Source organism: Homarus americanus, unplaced genomic scaffold (assembly GCF_018991925.1).
Source record: "Homarus americanus isolate GMGI-L3 unplaced genomic scaffold, GMGI_Hamer_2.0 scaffold1024, whole genome shotgun sequence".
Lineage (NCBI taxonomy): Eukaryota > Metazoa > Arthropoda > Malacostraca > Decapoda > Nephropidae > Homarus > Homarus americanus.
Genome location: NW_024715228.1, coordinates 3,718,507 through 3,739,106, shown reverse-complemented (window position 1 = coordinate 3,739,106; position 20,600 = coordinate 3,718,507). Strand labels below are relative to the sequence as shown.

General features: G+C 41.1%; 1 protein-coding gene across 1 annotated transcript; it reads right to left on the bottom strand.

The window, feature by feature from the left end:
* Nucleotides 1-1,195: 1,195 nt before the first annotated feature.
* LOC121855437 lies at nucleotides 1,196-18,466 on the bottom strand. Its single transcript, XM_042350377.1, has 20 exons — nucleotides 18,371-18,466; nucleotides 14,357-14,501; nucleotides 13,545-13,698; nucleotides 12,816-12,989; nucleotides 12,061-12,187; nucleotides 11,598-11,786; nucleotides 10,557-10,795; nucleotides 10,088-10,276; nucleotides 9,765-9,954; nucleotides 9,063-9,191; nucleotides 8,659-8,960; nucleotides 7,242-8,377; nucleotides 6,159-6,508; nucleotides 5,809-5,975; nucleotides 5,255-5,446; nucleotides 4,538-4,775; nucleotides 4,005-4,093; nucleotides 3,710-3,804; nucleotides 2,738-3,582; nucleotides 1,196-1,639 (listed from the first exon to the last, which is right to left on the bottom strand). The coding sequence occupies exons 1-20, from the start codon at nucleotides 18,464-18,466 to the stop codon at nucleotides 1,250-1,252; spliced, it is 5,436 nt and encodes a 1,811-aa protein (XP_042206311.1). The 3' UTR covers nucleotides 1,196-1,249.
* Nucleotides 18,467-20,600: the final 2,134 nt, after the last annotated feature.

Here is a 20,600-nt window from a genome sequence, read left to right as displayed (position 1 = left end):
ATTCTGTACTGTCAGGAATTAAATTAGCACTGTGATACTCGAATGAATTACCTACAGTGAACAATGTATAGTGCATGGGTAAGCTGTTCTACGTCTGAGTTAGTTTTTGTCTACTGAATTACCGTGCCAATGGTGTTATACTCATCTCACCTTGCTACTTCCTAAGAGAGAGAAAAATGATGAAAATACGTAGTGAAAAACCAAACAAATGTCACTTTTGAGATTACGTTGACATTTTGACAATGGTGTTAGATTTTTATTGCATAGATAGAAAAACAACGAGCAAGAGACAACGTACGAATATAATTGGGAGAAAGTAAGAGATTATGGTCTAAGAGTTAGTGATCTATCATCAGTAGAAGGAAACCGCAAACAGGAATTACATTTCTTACTTCAACCCTGATGTTCTAGGCAACAATTGTTAATGAAGCTGCCAAATATCCTGCTAACCTACTACTTGGCCATCTGACGTACTGCATGAACAGTTCCACATTGAATGTTAATGGCCACGTGACCTGCCTCACGGCTAACTGATCTATTGTTTGTTCACCTGACCTACCAGTTGTCGTACCACATGACCAAATGGCTTTCCACTTGACTGTTCTACTGCACAGCCACTTGATATGTCTCATTGCTAGCTGACCTTCCACGTGGCCATGGGAATCACTACAGGGCCAGTTGCCAACTCATTTACCAGACTGCCAAATAAACTATAGTGAGTTGTTACTCAGTCCTGACTATGCTTAGAAATATAAGCTAAACATTAAGCATCAGTAAATATTTTTTTATTTCATAAATATTTAAAAGGGACCTTCAATATCACTTACTGTATTCGGAATAAATGAATGTAATATAATGTAACCAAATGTTTCTTTCACTCTTGAAAGCTTAATTAATAGTTTTAGATAAACAATGCACAAGATGTATTGTGAATAAATATTTTTGGTCAAAATGCATTATACAGGTACCAAATAGCAATAATTTAAGCTTAATTTGTTGTGAACATTTCAAGTATTGGTCAAGTCCAATTAAAATATACAAGGGGAGAACTTTTACACCGTATCAGCCTAGTATAATTGTTATATATATATATATATATATATATATATATATATATATATATATATATATATATATATATATATATATATATATATATATATATATATTAGAACTTTACAAATAGAATATACACAATACAGTACAATAAGGGCTTAACAGCACAAACTCTTGACTGTTAACGTCATCACTAATCATCTAAAAGTGTCGTTTCTTCATCTGAAGTGAGAGTCCCAGGAGGTTCATCTGATTCCTCCTGTTTACCCTCGTCCTTGTCCTTCTTATATTCCCCTAGGAGGGCCGCTGTATCACCACACTCCAGGATGTAAGGATCATCCAAGTCTGTCTCAGTTGGTGCAGGTTTATGCTTGGAAGGACTTCCTTTACTTGCATGGTCCTTCCCCACATTTTTATTTTCTATCGAATCATCTTTCTTTTTCTCTGGCGGGAGGGACGCAGTATCTGTGTTGCTCAGTGACTGCTGATCACTGGCAGTGTCCAGGTCTTCCTCCAATGTCTTCTCCTGCCTCTCCAGTTTAGCTTGCTGCAGGGATCTTTCCACACTGTCCTCCTTGCTGATCTGAATGGAGAAAGGAAAGATGAAGGATTGATGCAAAATGCATGTTACTATATAACAGAACCTACCTTTGCTACAGAGCCTTAGTGCAATGTGCCTAATAGTAAGGTACACTATCCAGATGAACAATTTTCTAATGCATGCAGTCTTCTACTTCATCTGAGCCAGGGCTGACGATTCAGTCATATTTGGCCCAGTGTTTAACTCTAGGTCTGGTAAGGCTTCAGGCCAGGGGTTTTAACATATTTTGATCATAATATGGAAGGCCTAGGGTAACCAATATTATTTTAGGACGTTTTACTTTTATAATACAATGGAGTGTGAGTGTGTTAGTAATGTGGGCCTCAGACCCTCACAACGTGTGAGCGGCACAGCCCCCCACAGGGGTTAAATGGTGGGTCGATCCCCTGGCTGGCTACATCTCCCTTGGTTGAGGTTTACGGCATCATTCAACTCCTATCATTATCTATCCGCTTTTGAAGTTGCATAAGCAACTGAGTACAATTGTCAACACCCTGAGTACAATATTCATCCCCTGAGAACAATACCATCCTCCTGAGTACGATGAATGAGTTCAGTGAGATTAAGGTTCTAACCGCTTGGGTACTTTCTTAATTTCTTGAGTACATTATTCTAATCCCTTGAGTACGATGACATTGTTTTCAGAGTTAAAAGTTCTACAAATTAAATCATGTATTTGAGAAAAATTACAATAGAACGTAGATATGATATGTAACATGAATAATTTCGTATATTTGTTTCTTAATTTCTTAATGAATCAAGATTGAGTTTAAAATTTAGGGTCGTGTGTCGGTAATAACTACAAGTGCAAGTGATCCATATACAGACACCCCATATATTACTGTATAAGGAACTTGTACAGATAGTACATGTAAGGAATCTTGTAACTCACAACTCGTTACGCTCATCTGGAGAGTAAAATGTTACTTATTCTCGTGAAATTCATGATGTGACTTAAAAGAATAACACATAGTCACTGAATAGTGCATTAATAAAATATCTATATGTAAATAAACGCTCTTGTAATGGTTAAATAATATTATTATTCACCTGTGGGTAATTAACACATTAAAGGCTCACCTTGATCACTGGTATGGTTTGCATACTCTGAGAATCTTCCGAACTGCTGCGGTGATGGCCTGGTTGTGCACCCATCTTCTGCTGATTATTCTTACTTTGAGAGTTCCTGCGGATGTCTTCCATCTTCATGATGGAGGGCTCACGACGGTGACGAGCTTGTGATGCAACTTTTGTAGGTGTCTCAGGTTCTGTGACTTTCTGTAGTTCTGACTCACTCACAACTTTTGGAGATTTTCCTTGTTTGGCTTCCTTCTGCTGTAGAACCTCGTGTAGTTCCTGAACACATTCCTCCGGCATCTTACTCTTCAGTTTACTTGACTGGGGTCCAGATCCTTTTCTCCTTCTTTCTTTTGGTGAATCAATACTCTGTCTATGACCGGGCTTAGTTTTGGTTGGTGAATCCCTGCGACCATTTTCGTCGGACTGTTTCCGCTCTTGTGACATTCTGTTCGTTTTATGCAGACTGCCGGAAGTTCTGTGCCTTCCTCTCTGTGCTCTTGAGAGATTTATTTCATCGTCATCGTTATTTAACTGAGAGTAATTATTGTGTCTATTCTTAGGCCTTGAATATGGACTCCTTGGGGCAGATTCTTTTCCTTTCTCCTTTTCTACTTCCTTTCCTCTATTTTTCTCATATTTCTTGCTCTCTTGTCCAGCCATTCCTACATCTACTTTGTCAGTGTTTGGTGTGTCCTTCCCTGTCCTTCGTGGCTCTGACAAGGAGTCGTCAAACACCTCAGAATGTCCCAGATCGGTGACATCATCTGGCCAGGGTCCGTCGTCCTTGTCACGAGGTGGATCACAGAGAGGCACCACCTGGCCATTGTCACCCTCCGGAGATATAGCTGAATTATATAACACATGATTAACCTAAACATAAGCACTGTACTGGTAAGAGATGCCATACATTACACTAAACTCTCTACACACAAAGTAAACTATATTAACTTAAAGAGATTTAATAAGACGTACCAGTTGCGGACTTTTTATTGATGGGTTTCTCAGGGTCACTGGTGGCATCCAGACGTGGCCGGGGCATGGGTGTGAGGGGCACCACCCGGCTCCACCTAAGAGACAATACCCACTCAGGCGTCACCCTCCAATACTTAACTACACATAATTCAGTGTTATTACTCGGTGTCTTACTTCTACTATATATTTTTTCAATGTTGCATATATATTGTACGTGATCAACTCCATCTTTCCATCTATCTATATATCTATCCATCTCCATCCCACCACCTCGCCCTTCAGACACTAGGACTACCTGGTAGTTGGAGTCTCTGGGCGACCCTTGCCGGAGCGAGCGTCCAAGACCTTGCGTTTCTCTGCTGATCTCTCCTGACGAAGTTGGTCCTGGAGGAGATGCGCCTCATTAGACAAACGCAAAGAAAATATTGCACAGTATCTGAGGGTGCGGTGTGAGAGTAGACTGCCAAGAAAAAATAAAAAGTATGTACAAGTTTGAAAAATGAAATAAAACGTAAATAATGTAAATCTGATATTGATGATGATGATGATGATTAGGTTAGGTTAGGTTAGGTTCTTTTAGTTATGTTTTTAATCCCCAATTTTCCCTCTGCGTCTAAGACCTGTCCACCTAAGTTTAGAACTACAGTACTATATCACAAACACAACTTTGGTCGTATGTCGGTGATTTTAGAATAATTACCTACATAGTTTTTTAATTGACTACCCCCCCCCCTCTCTCTCTCTCTCTCTCCCTCCCTCTCTCACGTATAGGCTCTGGACTCCCTCACGCCGTATGATTATGTTGGTGATTCTTACAAGCAGACTTACCCTGAGGTCACTGTTGGCCTCCCTGAGAGCTGCTGTGAGAGAGAGGAGGTAGTAGATGATGAGGACGAGGAGCATGCCGGCCGGGATGACCACGCCCGGGGAGGAGATGTAGTCAATCACGGGGTACAGTGAGCTTGGCAGTCCACCGATCAGTGTAGAAGTCGCCAGCTGGTAGATTCTCGGGTAGTCGCTGAATGGTCCACAGTGCCACGACGGCTCCAACCACACCGCCGCGTACCTGAGTCAGTAAAGAGGAGCACCTACTATTGAAGGTTACTGCGGTAGAAACTGTGCAACTAGCTGACGAAGAAGCGATAATTTTCATATATATTTGTTTTCGAAAATCCAAACTAGTCTGTAGATATAGACGATCATATAGATAATCATACCTGTAATACAAACAGCATCATTAGTGACTGACTGGCCATAAAGTTTCATACAAGATTTAACCAACAGATAATCTAAAGGAAAAATACGTAAAATAGATCATATGAGGATTAACAGCCTCAGCTTATTTTACCTGATGATTAAACACCCTAATGCTACCTGGTGGGGGTTAATTTAAGTTAGGTCGGGTCAAGTTAGGTTAGGTTAGGTTAGGTTAGGTTAAGTTAAGTTAAGTTAGGTTAGGTTAGTGTTAGGTTGTTTAATCACCAAGTACAATAACCTGAAGGGCGGTTATTCATATGATTCCGCAATGTGGAATCGCTGACTCACCCAACAGGGAGGGTGCAGAGGAACAACATGGTGAGGAGGAACAGAAGGTAGAAGTTGTTGTTGTTGGAGGCCTTAAAGACGGTCTCTGGGGGCACGTTGGAGGTGACGACGGCCCAGGAACGGACATACAGCAGCACCACCAGCTTGATGGTGTTGAGTGCTGGCAGCCCGGGAGAGAAGAACATTCCCATCCTGAAAGAGGTGAGTGAGGGTGACACTCAGATAAATATTTTATCACTATGAGAAGTTTTCATTAAACTGTAACAGTAGTGAGGAAAATCCTAACTATAGTATTTATTGGCCTGACTCACTGAGAACCCAAAGTTATTCTGGGAAATTAAGAACCAAACGGACAGTGAAGAGCTACAGAAAGATCTCTGGCAGCTTCAAGAGTGGTCACAAAAATAGTTGTTATGATTCAGCATTAACAGAGATTGAATGTGAAAAGGAACTTGTTGTTTATGTACACAACAAACTGAAGAAAGCGAATCAAACAACTAAACTAGTAAGTCCACCTATTCTTCCACGAGCCCCTGCCACCCCAGCCTCCTCACCAGATCATCCCTTGATTATTGACAAGATGAAGGATGTTCTCAGCTATCTTGAAGTCAGGGTAACCTGGAAACTGCTTCTCCAGATCCCAGCAGCAGCAACCGTTGAACAGCCGCACCACCACCGCCCGGATGTAGTCTCCGATCACTATGGTCACCACCGTTACCACCTGCAGGAGGAAGGGAGAGAGAGAGAGAGAGAGAGAATGTGGAGAAAAAAGAGTGATAGAGGGAGCGAGAGGAAGGAATAGAGTATGTAAAATCTATCACATTGTAAGATTATCGAAATGTTCTCTATGTCTTAATGATACTGTACAGTGCATGCGTGAAGTGTGTTAGTTAACATTACTCACCATATCCATGACGGTGAGCTTGATGATCTCCTGGCCAAACATGGTCTCCCAACACAGCTTCCTCAGACGTTGTCGCTGTCTGCTGGGCATCAGAGGCACCCACTTCTCCGGGTTGTTTTTCATGGGCTGCACCAGGAAGGAGGGAGGCTCAGGTGTCGTTAACGGGGGATATAGAGGAGTCTCGGTGACAACAATTGTTGAGGAAACTAACTCGGTGGACGTGATTGTTGTGGTAGGAGCTTCGGTGGATGTTGAAGACGTGGTTGATAACGTAGGCGGCGGCGAAGTGACCGATGATGATGGTGATGGTGACGTGGCCATGGAGGTTGAGTGTGTGTCTTCAGTGGGTTCTGGATGAGGATGAAACAGCTGCAGTACTTCATTCAAAGTTGCTTGTGAAGTGTGGTTAATGTTGTCTAACAAGAGAAAAGACTAAATAATGAAAAAAAAAGAAGTACTCCATTAATGAACAAACACAGCACAACAATATGTAACGAACACTTACACACCATCAATGATTCAGCCACAAGGAAGAACATTAACCAGACACAAATATTACTGAAAGTTGCGTCTCAAGCTTCTACTTATAATGGCCAAGTGTAAATATTAATAGAACATTTCAGAAACTATTGTCACGAGTAATAATGGCCGCAGATAAACGAAATTCACAAAAGAATGCCAATATTCCGCTTATTTAGTGTAATTCCATTAACTCTTGACTCATACAGTATATAAGACTTTAGACAAAGTGCATTAATGCAACAGATTAATAAATCTTGCTCTGCAACAAACGTGGTGTACTAAGTTTATGTCGGAAACATATTGATAAGGATTTAAGATATCATAAAACTAATATTTACCAATACTGTAATAAGCACAAGTAGTATCTTCCCCCTCATCAGGTGTTTGGATCAATAAACATGATAATAAATAAGATCTATCTTGTACTATAAAATAACTACTGCACTGTACTCCTTTTATACACCTTCACCACACATGTAATCGCGTACACCAATCACGTAACACCAAAGGACGGCAGTTGGTGAGTATATTAGTAAAACAGATCATCATGGATAATCTTACCATCACACACGGATATGTAACATTCATGATCTTCATCCACTGCCTGGTCAGGTCCCTCGGTCACGGACACCACGTCCTCACCCTCAAGCGTAGCAGTAGTTTCTCTCCAAGACTCGTATTTCGTTGTTGACTGTGTCCCTCGCTCTACATCTTCACTCGCTAGAGATTCTGGTGTATTGCTGCCCTCTGTACTGAGTAAGTTACTTAGTATTCTGTTCCAGTAGCTGTCTTGATCCCGTGTAGACAAGTGGTGATATACATCAGGTGTAGTGAAATTGTACCTTTTGGCTTCCCCGCTGTCAAAATTGTTCATATAATTGCTTGAAGTTTTGTTAACTGCATCACGAGTAAAATTTTTCGCCTCTAAGTTTGGTTCCAAGTTAATTTCGAGTCCAAACTTTGGTGAGTCAGGAATTTCCATCCCCAAGTCTGCATAATCATTATCGTTGATGACTCGCTTTACACGCTCCTTATCTCCAATGTTTTGATCCACACTGCTGGTCTCTCGGCCGACTTGTAACTTGAGTGAAAATGGAATGGCCGGGGAACTGATTGAGGAAATAGTTACTCCATCACCAGAGTCAGACAATTCCGTTTCATCTAAGAATTCGCTTGTAGTCACTTCTGTTGCTGATGTTGACTCTCTCGTACCATAAGTTGTTAATGAAGTAAATTCTGTTGTCTCTTTTCTGTTAACATTTTCTGTAATAATCTTGAAGGTTGAAGAGTCCTCCCCTGACATTGAGTTGTTCATTGAATAGGAGTCATTTGACTCGAGGACCTCACCTTTAAGATAGGTCACGTTACTTAAAGTATTGTTAACGTTTATACCGGTCGGTGAGTCCGTCAAGGTGACACTGTCAGAGGCAGGCGTATATGCTATGCGACTTTTGGGCGTGGTCACGTTGTCATCATCATAAACATAAGCTGTTTCATCGTAAGGTGACAAATCTTCCGCTACCCTGTCAACTGATGCTTTAAGCAAGTCATAATAATCGCTTGTCGTTGACATAGGGGTCACAATATTGGGTGTCATGTCAGCTGGGACGGCTGTCGTCACGGGGCAGGGAGCCAAGACTAGGCGACAGCCAGGTGGGAGAGATGACAGCCTCGGGTCAGTCTTCACCAGCGGTATTCTGAAGACAGACAGAAGGTCGCTCATTTACCAGACTGTTAATACGTGAAAACTGGATTTTGTAAAGCCTATCACTGAAGCACGCTTTGTATTATAGTGATTTTTTTACCACAGAGTTCGAGCTCTTATAATTTTTAATATTGTTAGACTAGTGTATTACTAACCTTATTACGCGTTTAAAGACCTTGGTTGTTGAAAATTAGTAATAACATTATTACAACAACAATACACTTTTTAGTGGACCACCTCACGCACTCCCGCTAGTGACACCATATAACTCACCCCTTGAGAATAGTGGCAGCTGTCAGGAGAGTCGTGCCCAAGGAGGAACTGAAATTGAAATTAAAGTCATGACCCTCTGTCGTCGCCAGGGTAGCCGGATCAGGAGACACAGTTGGCAAGGAGAGGGAGACTGTAGTCAGCAGATCAGACAGGGTTGAGGGATCAGTGTCGTTGTAGGGGGACCAAGATGAGTTCGTGTTGTTGATGAAGAACGGAGTGGTGGTGAAGGAGGTCAGATCCATCGTCGTCGTCACCCCAAAAGTTTCCGTAAGGTTAGTCTTTAGTTCCCCCAGTTCACACGTCTGAAAAATATGTCTTGTAGTTTGTGTGTCTGAAGCTAATGATCTAATGCTTTATCACAATAACAGAAAATGGCCACCATTAAAGACGAAAACAATACGAACCATGTCGTCGACCTTGGAGAAGAGAGCAAAGATGAGTGTGTAGAGGTTGAGGAGGTTGAGGGCCATGATGCGAGCTAGCTGCCACTGGAGCTGGTTCCTCGGATGTCGCACCTCCAGCAGACCTACAAGCTGTCACACACACATTTGACACGCGGGTCTGCTATACAGTATAAGGATGTAGGATATACGTGGATATAATACAGGAGTGTTGTATAAGTGAATGACAGAGGTAAAGAATAGAGATAATTTACAAGTGTGAAGTAAAGTTATGATACAGGGATAATAAAACAAAGAACTTAGATATAGAGAATAAGAGACTAAAATACTACAGGGGTGTATCATGTACTGTATGTAAGAACTATTACAAAAATACAAAGTCTACAGAATGTCACACAAAATTAACTCCCAAGAAAACTACTGATTAAAAAAAGGTGCACGATCCAGTGGTGATAATGGTGTTAAAGGTGCCACGATTATACTAGTTTAGAGTCTTGCAGTGCTAAATATTTAGTTGATGGGAGAAATAATACTTTGCCAATAATTAATTAGTCAGTAAATAATTCCACCAGCCAATAATTAACTAAACATGTAATCTAATAAGTGGAGAGACAACCTAACGCAGTTTATAAGCTCAAACGGATAACCATAAACTAGTTAATATAGAACACAATTCTGTTCACGACAGCTTGTGCAGCAGCTCACGTCAAAGAGGTTGGGATAGATCATGGAGATGAGGGTGAGGATGATGGTGAGCTCATTCTGGCGGTACCAAGAAGAGGAAGCGTCCACGCCCTCTGAGCGCCTCACCAGCAGCACCACGGCGTAGGCGCTGCCAATGATCAGCAGCAACACTATCAGGTGAGCCAACATGCGACGAGCCCGCAGTTTCCAACTGCCGGAGGAGTGGACGGTATGACCAGTACTGCTCTCCATAACTTTCAGAAGTTTAACAACCCATCCCAATATAAACAATCTATACATTTTACCATCCGTCTCTCTATTCCCATCCCAACATGCCGTCGCACCTCTTCTCCTCCTTCTCTGACTCCTTGGCCTCAAGCAGCGCCTCTCTGAAGCCTGTGTTAATGGCTGCCACCTTATTCTGTGCCGCCTCCAAGTTGCCAATAGTAAAATCCCAACCTGCTAAAAGACGCCAACTGAAGGTGCATTCCTCGTCTTCTGCCAACTTCGACATCCGCGAGTTGGCTGCCATTCTGTCAGAAAGTCACACGGATTATGTTACCCTGGTAGACGGATAAGCTTGGGTGATGAAGTACAAGAAGGAAGGTGATGTAGAATTTTTATCATCACACGGGAAAATAAGTAACTATATTCAATAAGTTCAGCCATCATACTCAAAATATGTCATCATACTCTGAATTCAGCGACCATACTTAAGGACTCTACCATCATAATCAAGAAAGTGTCAAAACACTTAAGGGGATTACCCAACACACTCAGAAGTGCGAGATCATCCTCTCTCTGTACACTTACTTCCTCAGTATGGCGATGAAGCTGTAGGCGTAAACGGCCAAAGATGTGAGGAAATATGCGAGGGGGAGCCTGTAGCCCTCCCTGGTGGTGGGGGTCTTGCTGTAGTAGCCATAAAATATGGGAGAAAACCGCAGGATCCCCTCAAAGTCCCACATCACCTTGAAGTCATAAGCGCTAATTCGGTCCTCCGCTAGGATGGCCTTACGCTCCCCAACACCTGAGCGATCAGCTGCCAGGAACTGACGGTGGGTATACCTTTATCTGCCTACTTGGTACACTGTGTGCATCTTCATCTATTACACACACACACACACACACACACACACATACTGTACATATATATACAATAATGTAGTACAGAATATATATTATGTCACTCTAAAGAGGGACATTCATTGGTTAAGCCTTAAAGCATTCTCCCAATATACAACCAGTTTGAATTTTTCATAAAAAGGTAAAGAAATTATCGCTATTTCGTGTATATATATATATATATATATATATATATATATATATATATATATATATATATATATATATATATATATATATATATATATATATATATATATATATATATATATATCTGTTTATCTATCAGTATCCAGGTTACTAATCTATTTGTCACTCATGTTTCAAATTTATATCCTGAGAGAATGTATTGCCATTTGGCCTAATTATAAAGGATCACGTCAAAACACACCTAATAAGCCACAGAATTTTGAAATCTTTGCCACTCGTCTACTGTCTCCTCGTCCCCCACTCATCATTAATCAGTCGAGTGTTTGAGAAATAAGAACCAGTTAACATCAAAGCGAAAATGAGAAGTCGGTACAAGTAAGAGTGAGAGTCAGCAGAGTCCGGATTAAGAGTGAGAATAGACTCGGTGAATGGAAATAAGAGTTTGAGGCATATTTAGAATGTAAGTACTGTAGTAGGCTTGAAAGTCAGGATACGAGTGAGAGTCAGTTAAGGGTAAGAGTCAGTCAAGAGTAAGAGTCAATTAAGGGTGAGAGTCAGTTAAGGGTCTGAGTAGCCCACCTCAGGGATGATGACGAAAGCAGCGAGGAGAGCGGTGAGGGCGATGTTGAGGCCCAGCACCCAGCGCAAGAAGGTGAAGTACGAGGCCACAGCCGACCCGAAGTGTGACTCTATCGTCTTGATGCGTCCCTGCCATGGCTCCAGCCCCGTCACCCACTGATACACCGCTTGTACTCCAGCCCGCACCAGCTGGGGGGCAGGGGAGTGAGTCACAGGGATTCAGGCGGATACAGTATATGGATTATCGCATTGTAGATAAAGGGATTACTGTATCCATGATGCTTTTACAGAGAGAAATTGAATATAATCTTTGTTCAACAAAAAAAAGAGGAGAATGAAACATTTAATAAAATAAAGTAAAATGAATGAAAGAAAACCGAGATGACAATGTTCAAAATACAATAGGGGAGAACTTTTTTTGGACAACACTCAATTTAAGATCGAGAGAGAGACGGCAACTGACCCTCCTGACGAGGATGAAGTATCGGAGGAGGACGTCCTTGGTACTGGAGCTGTGGGCAAGGCGCTCCTCCAGCTCCCCCTCGTGACGTTTGATGTACTCCTGTGCCGTCCTCGCCAGCCTCAGCTTCCTGGAATGGTGAACAACTACCTGTGTCTCTGTGACCTTTCCCCCACGGCAAAGCTGACACAACATCTGAAACTCACTGGCTCCTTTAACCTAACCTAACCTAACCTAACCTAACCTAACCTAACCTCACACCAACTATACAATTGACTATCACTTGAAGAACTAAGACTCATCATAGCTATAATTAAGACTAGCACTAAAACTAAGACCATCCCCAAAACTCAAACTCACTAGAACACATTAAGACGCCAGACTAGAAATACTACTAGCGCTACAACTTAAGGCTAGTTCTAACACTAAGACTCACACTAGCACTAAGACTCACACCAGCACCAAGACTCACACTAGTAACAAGATTCACACTAAGATTCACACTAATACGAAGACTCACACCGACACTAAGACTCACACCAGCACCAAGACTCACACTAAGATTCACACCAGCACCAAGACTCATACACTAAGACTCACAGTAAAACTCACACCAGCACCAAGACGTGCACTAAGACTCACACCAGCACTAAGACTCACACTAAGATTCACACCAGCATTAAGACTCACACTAAGACTCACATTAAGATTCACACTAAGACTCGCACCAGCACTAGAATAAAGACTCTAGGTGTTACCTGGCAATGGGCCACGGCTGCTGGTTGACGCCGGCGAGAACCTCCTTGTGAATCCTCAGCGTCTCGGCCACTTCGTCCGCCGTCGACTCCTCCATCTCCACCACCGTTCTGGCCACCACACCTCTGTTACTGCACTGGCTGCCTATATAACACTTCCAATGATACATTGGTATTCTTTGGAGCCTACACTACCAATCAGGGTAATCTACAGTAATATTCCTGTTGTACATAAAAAATTCTCCCGACGTTATATTGTTCTCAACAAAATATATGAATGATATCTTACTTTAACTGTAGAAAGTTAGACACAGCACCTGTCAGTGAGCAGAGTGCGTGTGCTGTTGTGTCCTGGCCAGAGTTAGGTATGGGTGATGTGTTCCTCTCAACTATGCAGACAGTCTCAGTGTCCTTAGAGTGTAAATAATATGGGATCTAATTTAATGGAAAGAACATACAGTGTTTGAATTGAAATTTCTTATTGGCATATCAGCATTTATTTCCTAAACGTGTGTGTGTGTGTGTGTGTGTGTGTGTGTGTGTGTGTGTGTGTGTGTGTGTGTGTGATGAACGAACTGCAATATAAATCTACTCATGTAAACTCGGAGACTACAGTACACACACACACGCGCGCGCGTGCGCACTCCTTGGAGCCTATACTAGTAGTCTTGAGGCTTACATTCACTCCTAGAACCCTACACTAGCTATTTTGGAACCTACACTAAGACTCACTCTCCAGAACTGGTGGTCATGGTAGAGGTCCTCCTCATTTTCTTCCTCTTCTTAGAGCCGCGTCTGGAACCCTTAGAATTGGACCTCTTCAGGATGGCCGACACGCTGGCATTAAAGTCATCCTCCGCAGGTTCCTCTAGCAGACTCCCGCAGGCTGCATCAGTACAGACTCAGCTTAAGGTTCCCTCTCATCCTGATAGCACTTGAGTATCCTTTTATATAAATTTTAACGTGAATACAAATAATAATTCTCTGGACGTACGGACGGAGAGGTACAGCCAATTTAACACCTGTACGAGTACATTAATTGTATAGGAAGAGCAAATTGACAGAGAGGTTGCAACACGAGACAGTGATAGGAACAGCTTGCTGGTCTCAGTCATTCTCCGCTAATTCATTTCCAATTACCTGCAATATTCTTATTAACTCCATCTACACTTCTAATTTATATTTTCTCTACGTTATCGTCTCGTTCTCTCTTTACTTCCCCCTGTCTACCTCTGACACTCTCCATCTTTCCTTGTTACGAAAGTTTGTATGCAATTGACAAATGCTCAATTAATATCACTTCCTCTTTTGTCTCAACTTGTGATGGAGGAATGAAAATATACATATAAACGTGTGTCGACTGATAGGCGTTATAGAGTACAAAGCAATAAATTTTCACGTTCGGCTTACCTAGTACATCTATATCTCTGCCCCTTTCCCCCTCTTCCATCCCGTAGTTTTCTGTCTCCTTCCCCATCCCATCACACTTCTTCATTCCCTCCTGCCCCATCTTCCTCATTCCCTCCTGCCCCTCCAGTACTCACCAGGGATGAGGGTGTTGATGGAGGGCTGGTCTGGGGACAGAGGGCCTCGGGGCACCAGAGACACAGCGTCACTAGACACCGACCTCTCTCCATCTGCCCAGGTCACGCTAAGACGGTCACTGGGACAGGGTGACGACGGGTCATCCTACGAGGGGAAGAAGTTTTATCAGACCAACGGAAGTCACAAGAGGCCAAAGGTCATGGAGTAGCTAAGGAAGGCATGAGAAAATACATAAGTTCATGAAATATTCTCAGATATCACAGGAGGTCACGATATAACAACTATTGTAATAGGTCACTAAAAGTCGAGTAAGATAAAAAGATATCATTACTCGAGGTCAACAACGATAGCAACAGGTCAAGGAAAGAACGATATAGCATAAAGGTCTTGGCATATCTGAAGTTATCTGAGAGAGCAAAACATCGATCCATATGGGAGAAATTACCTTCTTTAGTTAGTTTAATTTCTTGTTTTCTGTCTGCTCATACAGTGTGTGTGTGTGTGTGTGTGTGTGTGTGTGTGTGTGTGTGTGAACTTGTGGATGGTTTTTCTGTCACTCTGAATTAGGGCGTGGTTACAGGACAGGAAACAGCGAGTGAGCATTAACGGCACTAAATCCCATTGGAGCAACGTCACAAGTGGAGTTCCCTAAGGTTCAGTACTTGGACCATTATTATTTATTATATACATAAACGACATAGATATCGGCATAGACAGCAACATAAGTAAATTTGCTGATGACACTAAAATAGGACGTGTTATTAAATCTGACGAGGACTCAGCAAAACTACAGGAAGATCTAAAAAAAAATTTCGAATGGTCTGAAAAATGGCAGATGAAATTCAATGTGGACAAATGTAAAGTACTCAGTTTAGGAGACGTAAACAGGGAAACCACTTACCAGATGAACAATGATGCCATTGAGAAATCCGACTGCGAGAGAGATTTAGGAGTAATGATAAGTAGGAATCTTAAGCCAAGTAAACAATGTGTTCTTGCTCGTAACAAGGCTAATAAAGTACTTGGGTTCATACAAAGAAGTGTCAGTTACAAGACTAGCGAGGTCATCTTAAGATTATATGTTGAGCTTGTGAGACCTCACCTGGATTACGCAGTGCAGTTCTGGTCACCGTATTACAGAATGGATATAGAATCCCTGGAAAGAATCCAGAGGAGAATAACAAGACTAATCCCGGGCATTAGGAACCTTGAGTACAGAGACAGGTTAAAGCATCTTAATTTGCACTCCCTCGAGAGACGTAGAGTGAGGGGCGACATGATAGAGGTGTATAAGTGGAAGGCAGGGCTAAACAAAGGGGACATTACAAAGGTACTCAAACTATCCAACCAGGAGCGAACTCGTAACAATGGTTTTAAATTAGACAAATTTAGATTTAGGCGCGAAATAGGTAAACACTGGTTTGGAAACAGAGTAGTGGATGAATGGAACAAGTTACCAAATATCATCATTAACTCGAATACGCTGGATAGCTTCAAACATAGGTTGGATGCTTATATGAGCAATAGGTGTTGGGCGTAAATTGGACTGCCCAGTATGGGCCAATAGGCCCGCTGCAGTTTCTTCCATTCTTATGTTCTTATGTTCTTATGTAGCTCTACCTTCTACTCTTACCCATTACTGAACTCAGAGACAAATAACAATTCCGTTTTACAAACGATTCACCTCCCCATTCTTTAACTCTGTCTTTGTTACGTAAAGTAAAACTTTGTGTCGGGAAGATCTTACGCGCTTAGCAATATGAGGTGCAGCCAATATGCTTTCCTTCAACCTTACTATAACAGAAATACAAAATATTTACTAACAGGTAAATTTTGACAACATCATCATCTCGTCATTACACAACATTAAGATCTTAAGGTATCACTCCCTTCAGTACTCAAGACGATAGACTCTGTGAGATCTCTTGGTCATTACGTGTTAATTTGAATATTTTTTAGTCTTTGGTAAGGCAACACCTACAGGTATTGATTTAATGAAGGTATTTCTGATATCTTCCAGTTACACTTAATAAAATGAAAATTTAGGTTATCAGAAATTACAAAGGATTATGGAAAACCTGAAGAACAAGTTGAGTCAAGTACAGTAGGTCATAGGTGCTCACAAGAAGGTACTAAAGTCATGCTAGATTAGGTTAGGTTAGGTTAGGTTAGGTTATAAGATGATTTCGGAAACAGAGGAAGATGTTAAAGGGTCATTGAGTCTCCGTCGGTGACATTATAAGACAGGTGGGGACGTAGAATTACCTTGTCTGTCTTGAACTCGACGGAGGCGGCGGAGGACCTGCGAGGTTTAGCCGGGTCCAGCCGTAAGATCCCGCCCCCCGAGCCTGCAGGGCCTGACCAACGACGACCCTCCTCCTCACCGTTTCCTCCCTGCGGCTGTAGAGGGGCAGGAATGGGAGAGAGGATGGAATAGTAGAGAGGGATGAGGCAGGAAAAAACAGATAAGGGTGAGAGGAAGAGGAGAACAAGACAAAGAGAAAGAAAATACAAAGAATATAAGGGAGGAAAAATAAACAGATGAAAAGAGAAGATATGCAAGGGATTATTATTATTATTATTGTTATTATTATTATTATTATTATTATTATTATTATTATTATTATTAAAAATAGAATTAGCAGTGAAATCAGTTTTATATAATGATTTGAGCTTATTGCCTCACACTACGCAATAAACTGAGGTGTGGTGAAGTAGAGTTAATGAGGTGGTGGTGTCGTGCAGTATGTGGTCAGCTGGCAGTGTTGACACGCCACACCCTGTTTCCTCTTCATCACCTCCCCCGCCTGTCCTGACACGTCTTCCGGCACCCTACACCACGCCTAACCCTACACGCCCTCCCCCGCCCCTACCCAACACTACACGCCCTATTTTGCCCCTCCCCCAACCCTACACGCCCTCCACTATTTCATATCACACAATACAAGCAGTTAATGCCCAAACGCACTCACCACACGCACGCAACTGACTCTCTCATATACACTCTCTACCACACACGTTTTACAACCTAGCACAATAGTCACAAACCTAACACAAACGTAATACACCCTACCACACACGTATTTCAACTCATGTATATTATAAACTATACAACCACGAATAAACCCTTTAACTTTCTGCTAAAAATAAAATGCCTCAGTTTTTACATTCCAGAATAAGTTTCATTTTGCAACAACTATTCTACACTATATTTCCTTGTTCATCATACATTTCAAATTTTGATTCAATTTAGATTATGTATCGAAAATATCCAGACTGCTGTATACCTAACAAAATAAAAAGGTATTGTAGCATAGCATACTGTACAGTCGACAATATTAATTCGGTAAAACTGGCCTTAGTACCAATTTGGGCAATTTCTCCATAAAAGATAAAAACAAATTTGCCTCAAGAAAATGATAAATAGTGTACGAGGAATGTGTTTTGTGTAATATTGCTTTTTACGTCCAAAGTCTGAGGAAGAAATCAGCCAAGCACGTCCCTGCTCTGCGCCTCAATGTATATACTACTGTAAACAAGATTATTTTCGGAGTCTCATTTTATTTTTGACGAATAAAAAGGAAAATAAATGTAATATTTTAGTTTAGGTTAGATGGGTGAGGTTTGGTAGGTTAGTTTCTTTCATTTTATGGACGATAAATTATAGATTGTAATTGTATCTAAAAATATCTATGAAAGGAACTAACAAACGATCTCTGAAAGAAAACATGGGGGTCTGAGGCAACTCCCTGGAGACAGAAAACATAAAAAAACGTTTAAGTACATTTCGTTCAGTTTATCGAGGTAAGAAGGCTTTTTTTTCAAGAATTACCGTTATTGTACAATAAACTTTCAAAAAATTTAAGAATGTACCCTGCATACGTCCAAAAATACAATTCCTTTTACAAGTATTCGAGAAAAAAAAATTATGCATTCCCTAATATCCATACTTCGTTCACCTTTACCAGGAAACGATACATTACTTTCGAAATTAATTACAGAGATGGTCTTACCTTCTGCTGTTCCCTGAGCAGACCGGACACGCCCATAGCTGGACTCTTGGAACGTGGACTCCTGCCTCCATCCTCCTCCTCCCCTGTCCCACTCATGCTTCTCGATGCTCCTCCTCCAAAGCGTTTCTACAGTCTTTTGTTTTATAACGCTCCTACACCTGAATGTTCCAATGGCTTCTCCCAGGATTCACCGCTCCGAGCCTACAATGTTTCGACTCCTCCAAGATCCGATGAGTCTTAGTGTCCTCTGGTTTCAACGTCTAGTCACAACATTCTTAATTCTCAATGCCTTGTGATATCAATGCTCCAGGGTCTTAATGCTCCAATATATCAATGCTCCAATGTTTAAAAGTTCCTATTTTTCAATGATCTGATACCTCAACGTCTCAAAGTTTCACCCTTCCAATGTGTCGATGCTTCAGTCTCAAGATCCGATGAATCGACTTTCCGATGTCTTAAAGCTTTGACTCCTCGACGCCCGGATGACCCAGAAGCTCGGGCGTCTCAACACTGATCATACCCAAACCTGTAAAAAAAAAAAAAAATATTTATTGTATTATTAGAGATTATACTGTATACTCGAGTGTTGAATGATTTATTATATACGTTATTCTTGCTAGTATTAATATATGTCAGTTGTATAATTTTGTTTAGTCCTCCAGCTTCTCTTTGCCTCCATGATGCCAAAGCTTCTCTTTACCCGCTGTCATGTTGCTGCATCATCCCTGTAAACCACTCGACCTCATGTTTTATCTTACACGTACACCACACTACTGCCTCCTGGACCTTTATCTCCTTATACCCATTGTGTCTGTCACACCACTTCTAACTACCCTCTCTCTCTCTCTCTCTCTCTGATTTACACTTTCTTTTACTATTTTTTTTTACAACTGGTTAATATATCTGGTTTACCCGTGAGTCACCACCAATCAACTCCCAACACGGGCCTAACGGTGAGCTTCGTTTGCTTTGGACCGCACTGCTCCATGTCTTTTCACCACCAGTTTTCCAAGTTATACAAATTGGGGTGTCTCTCTCACCTGAGTCCTGCTGTATATCCGACTTTAAAATCAGGTGGAGCAGTATTATATTGAATAAAATAAATAAAAGAATTCTAAAACTTCTAATAATAGTTAGCCCTAATAATTATGAAGTAGAAAATGGAGTGATACCACGGGTGAATATCATAGAAAATAAACTGTTTAAATGGGTAACTAAAAAAAAAAAAAAATATATATATATATATATATATATATATATATATATATATATATATATATATATATATATATATATATATATATATATATATATATATATATCTATATATATATATAAAACGAAGAGGAGAACCAGGGAAAACACAAACATCTTGACTAAGTTGGGGTTTCTTTAATCACTAACGTTTCGGAAAAATCATTTTCTATCATCAGAGCCTAGAAAACAAAAAAATTGAAACAGTTTTAAAAAATACAGGTGATATACAATAAAAACATAACATTATACGAAAATTTACCTTCCATAAAATTTAAAGAAAGAGCACTCCAATATAAAACCGACAAAAAATGACGAGAGACCAACGTACATGCATAAATTCAGGAATAAAAAAGTGTGAAATAAAAATATACAGGGGGTATTACCTTAATTTAGACGAGCCTTAGTGCGAAAAACCCAACAATTCACAGGAAGCCATATCACAAATGGATGGCTTTACTTTATACTGGTAAGGCCATCCATTCAAAATGTCTGATAAATTAACAAATAAAGAACTACCAGTAAAGGACTCACCGAAAGTCGATGTATAACGGCGTGTAGATGCTTTGGACAAAGGCTCTGCAGTAAAAGTTATTTGAACGAAACTGACTGAACTCAAGGGCGGGTCCAGCTGGGGGTCCAGACCCATCACCCTTTTCATCAGAAAACTCCAATACTTTTCTTTAATACAGTATTGTACTCAGGCATTTCTGCATAGTAAAAAGTAGTTACTATTGACCTCAGAATATTCCCTAATATCAAGTGCACATGGCTTCAAAATGGCCTCATAATGCCCATGATATTGATCAGATTTCAAAGATATTTCGGGGGGTGGCTTACTCCCCCCACCCCTCAAACACCCCCCAGCTGGGTGGGCTAGCTTTGCTCGCCAGGTTCTCTCACTAAAAACTTAATGGACCCTCTTTTGATAGTCCTGAATCCGCCCCTGGAACTCAAACATGGAACAGGAAGATAT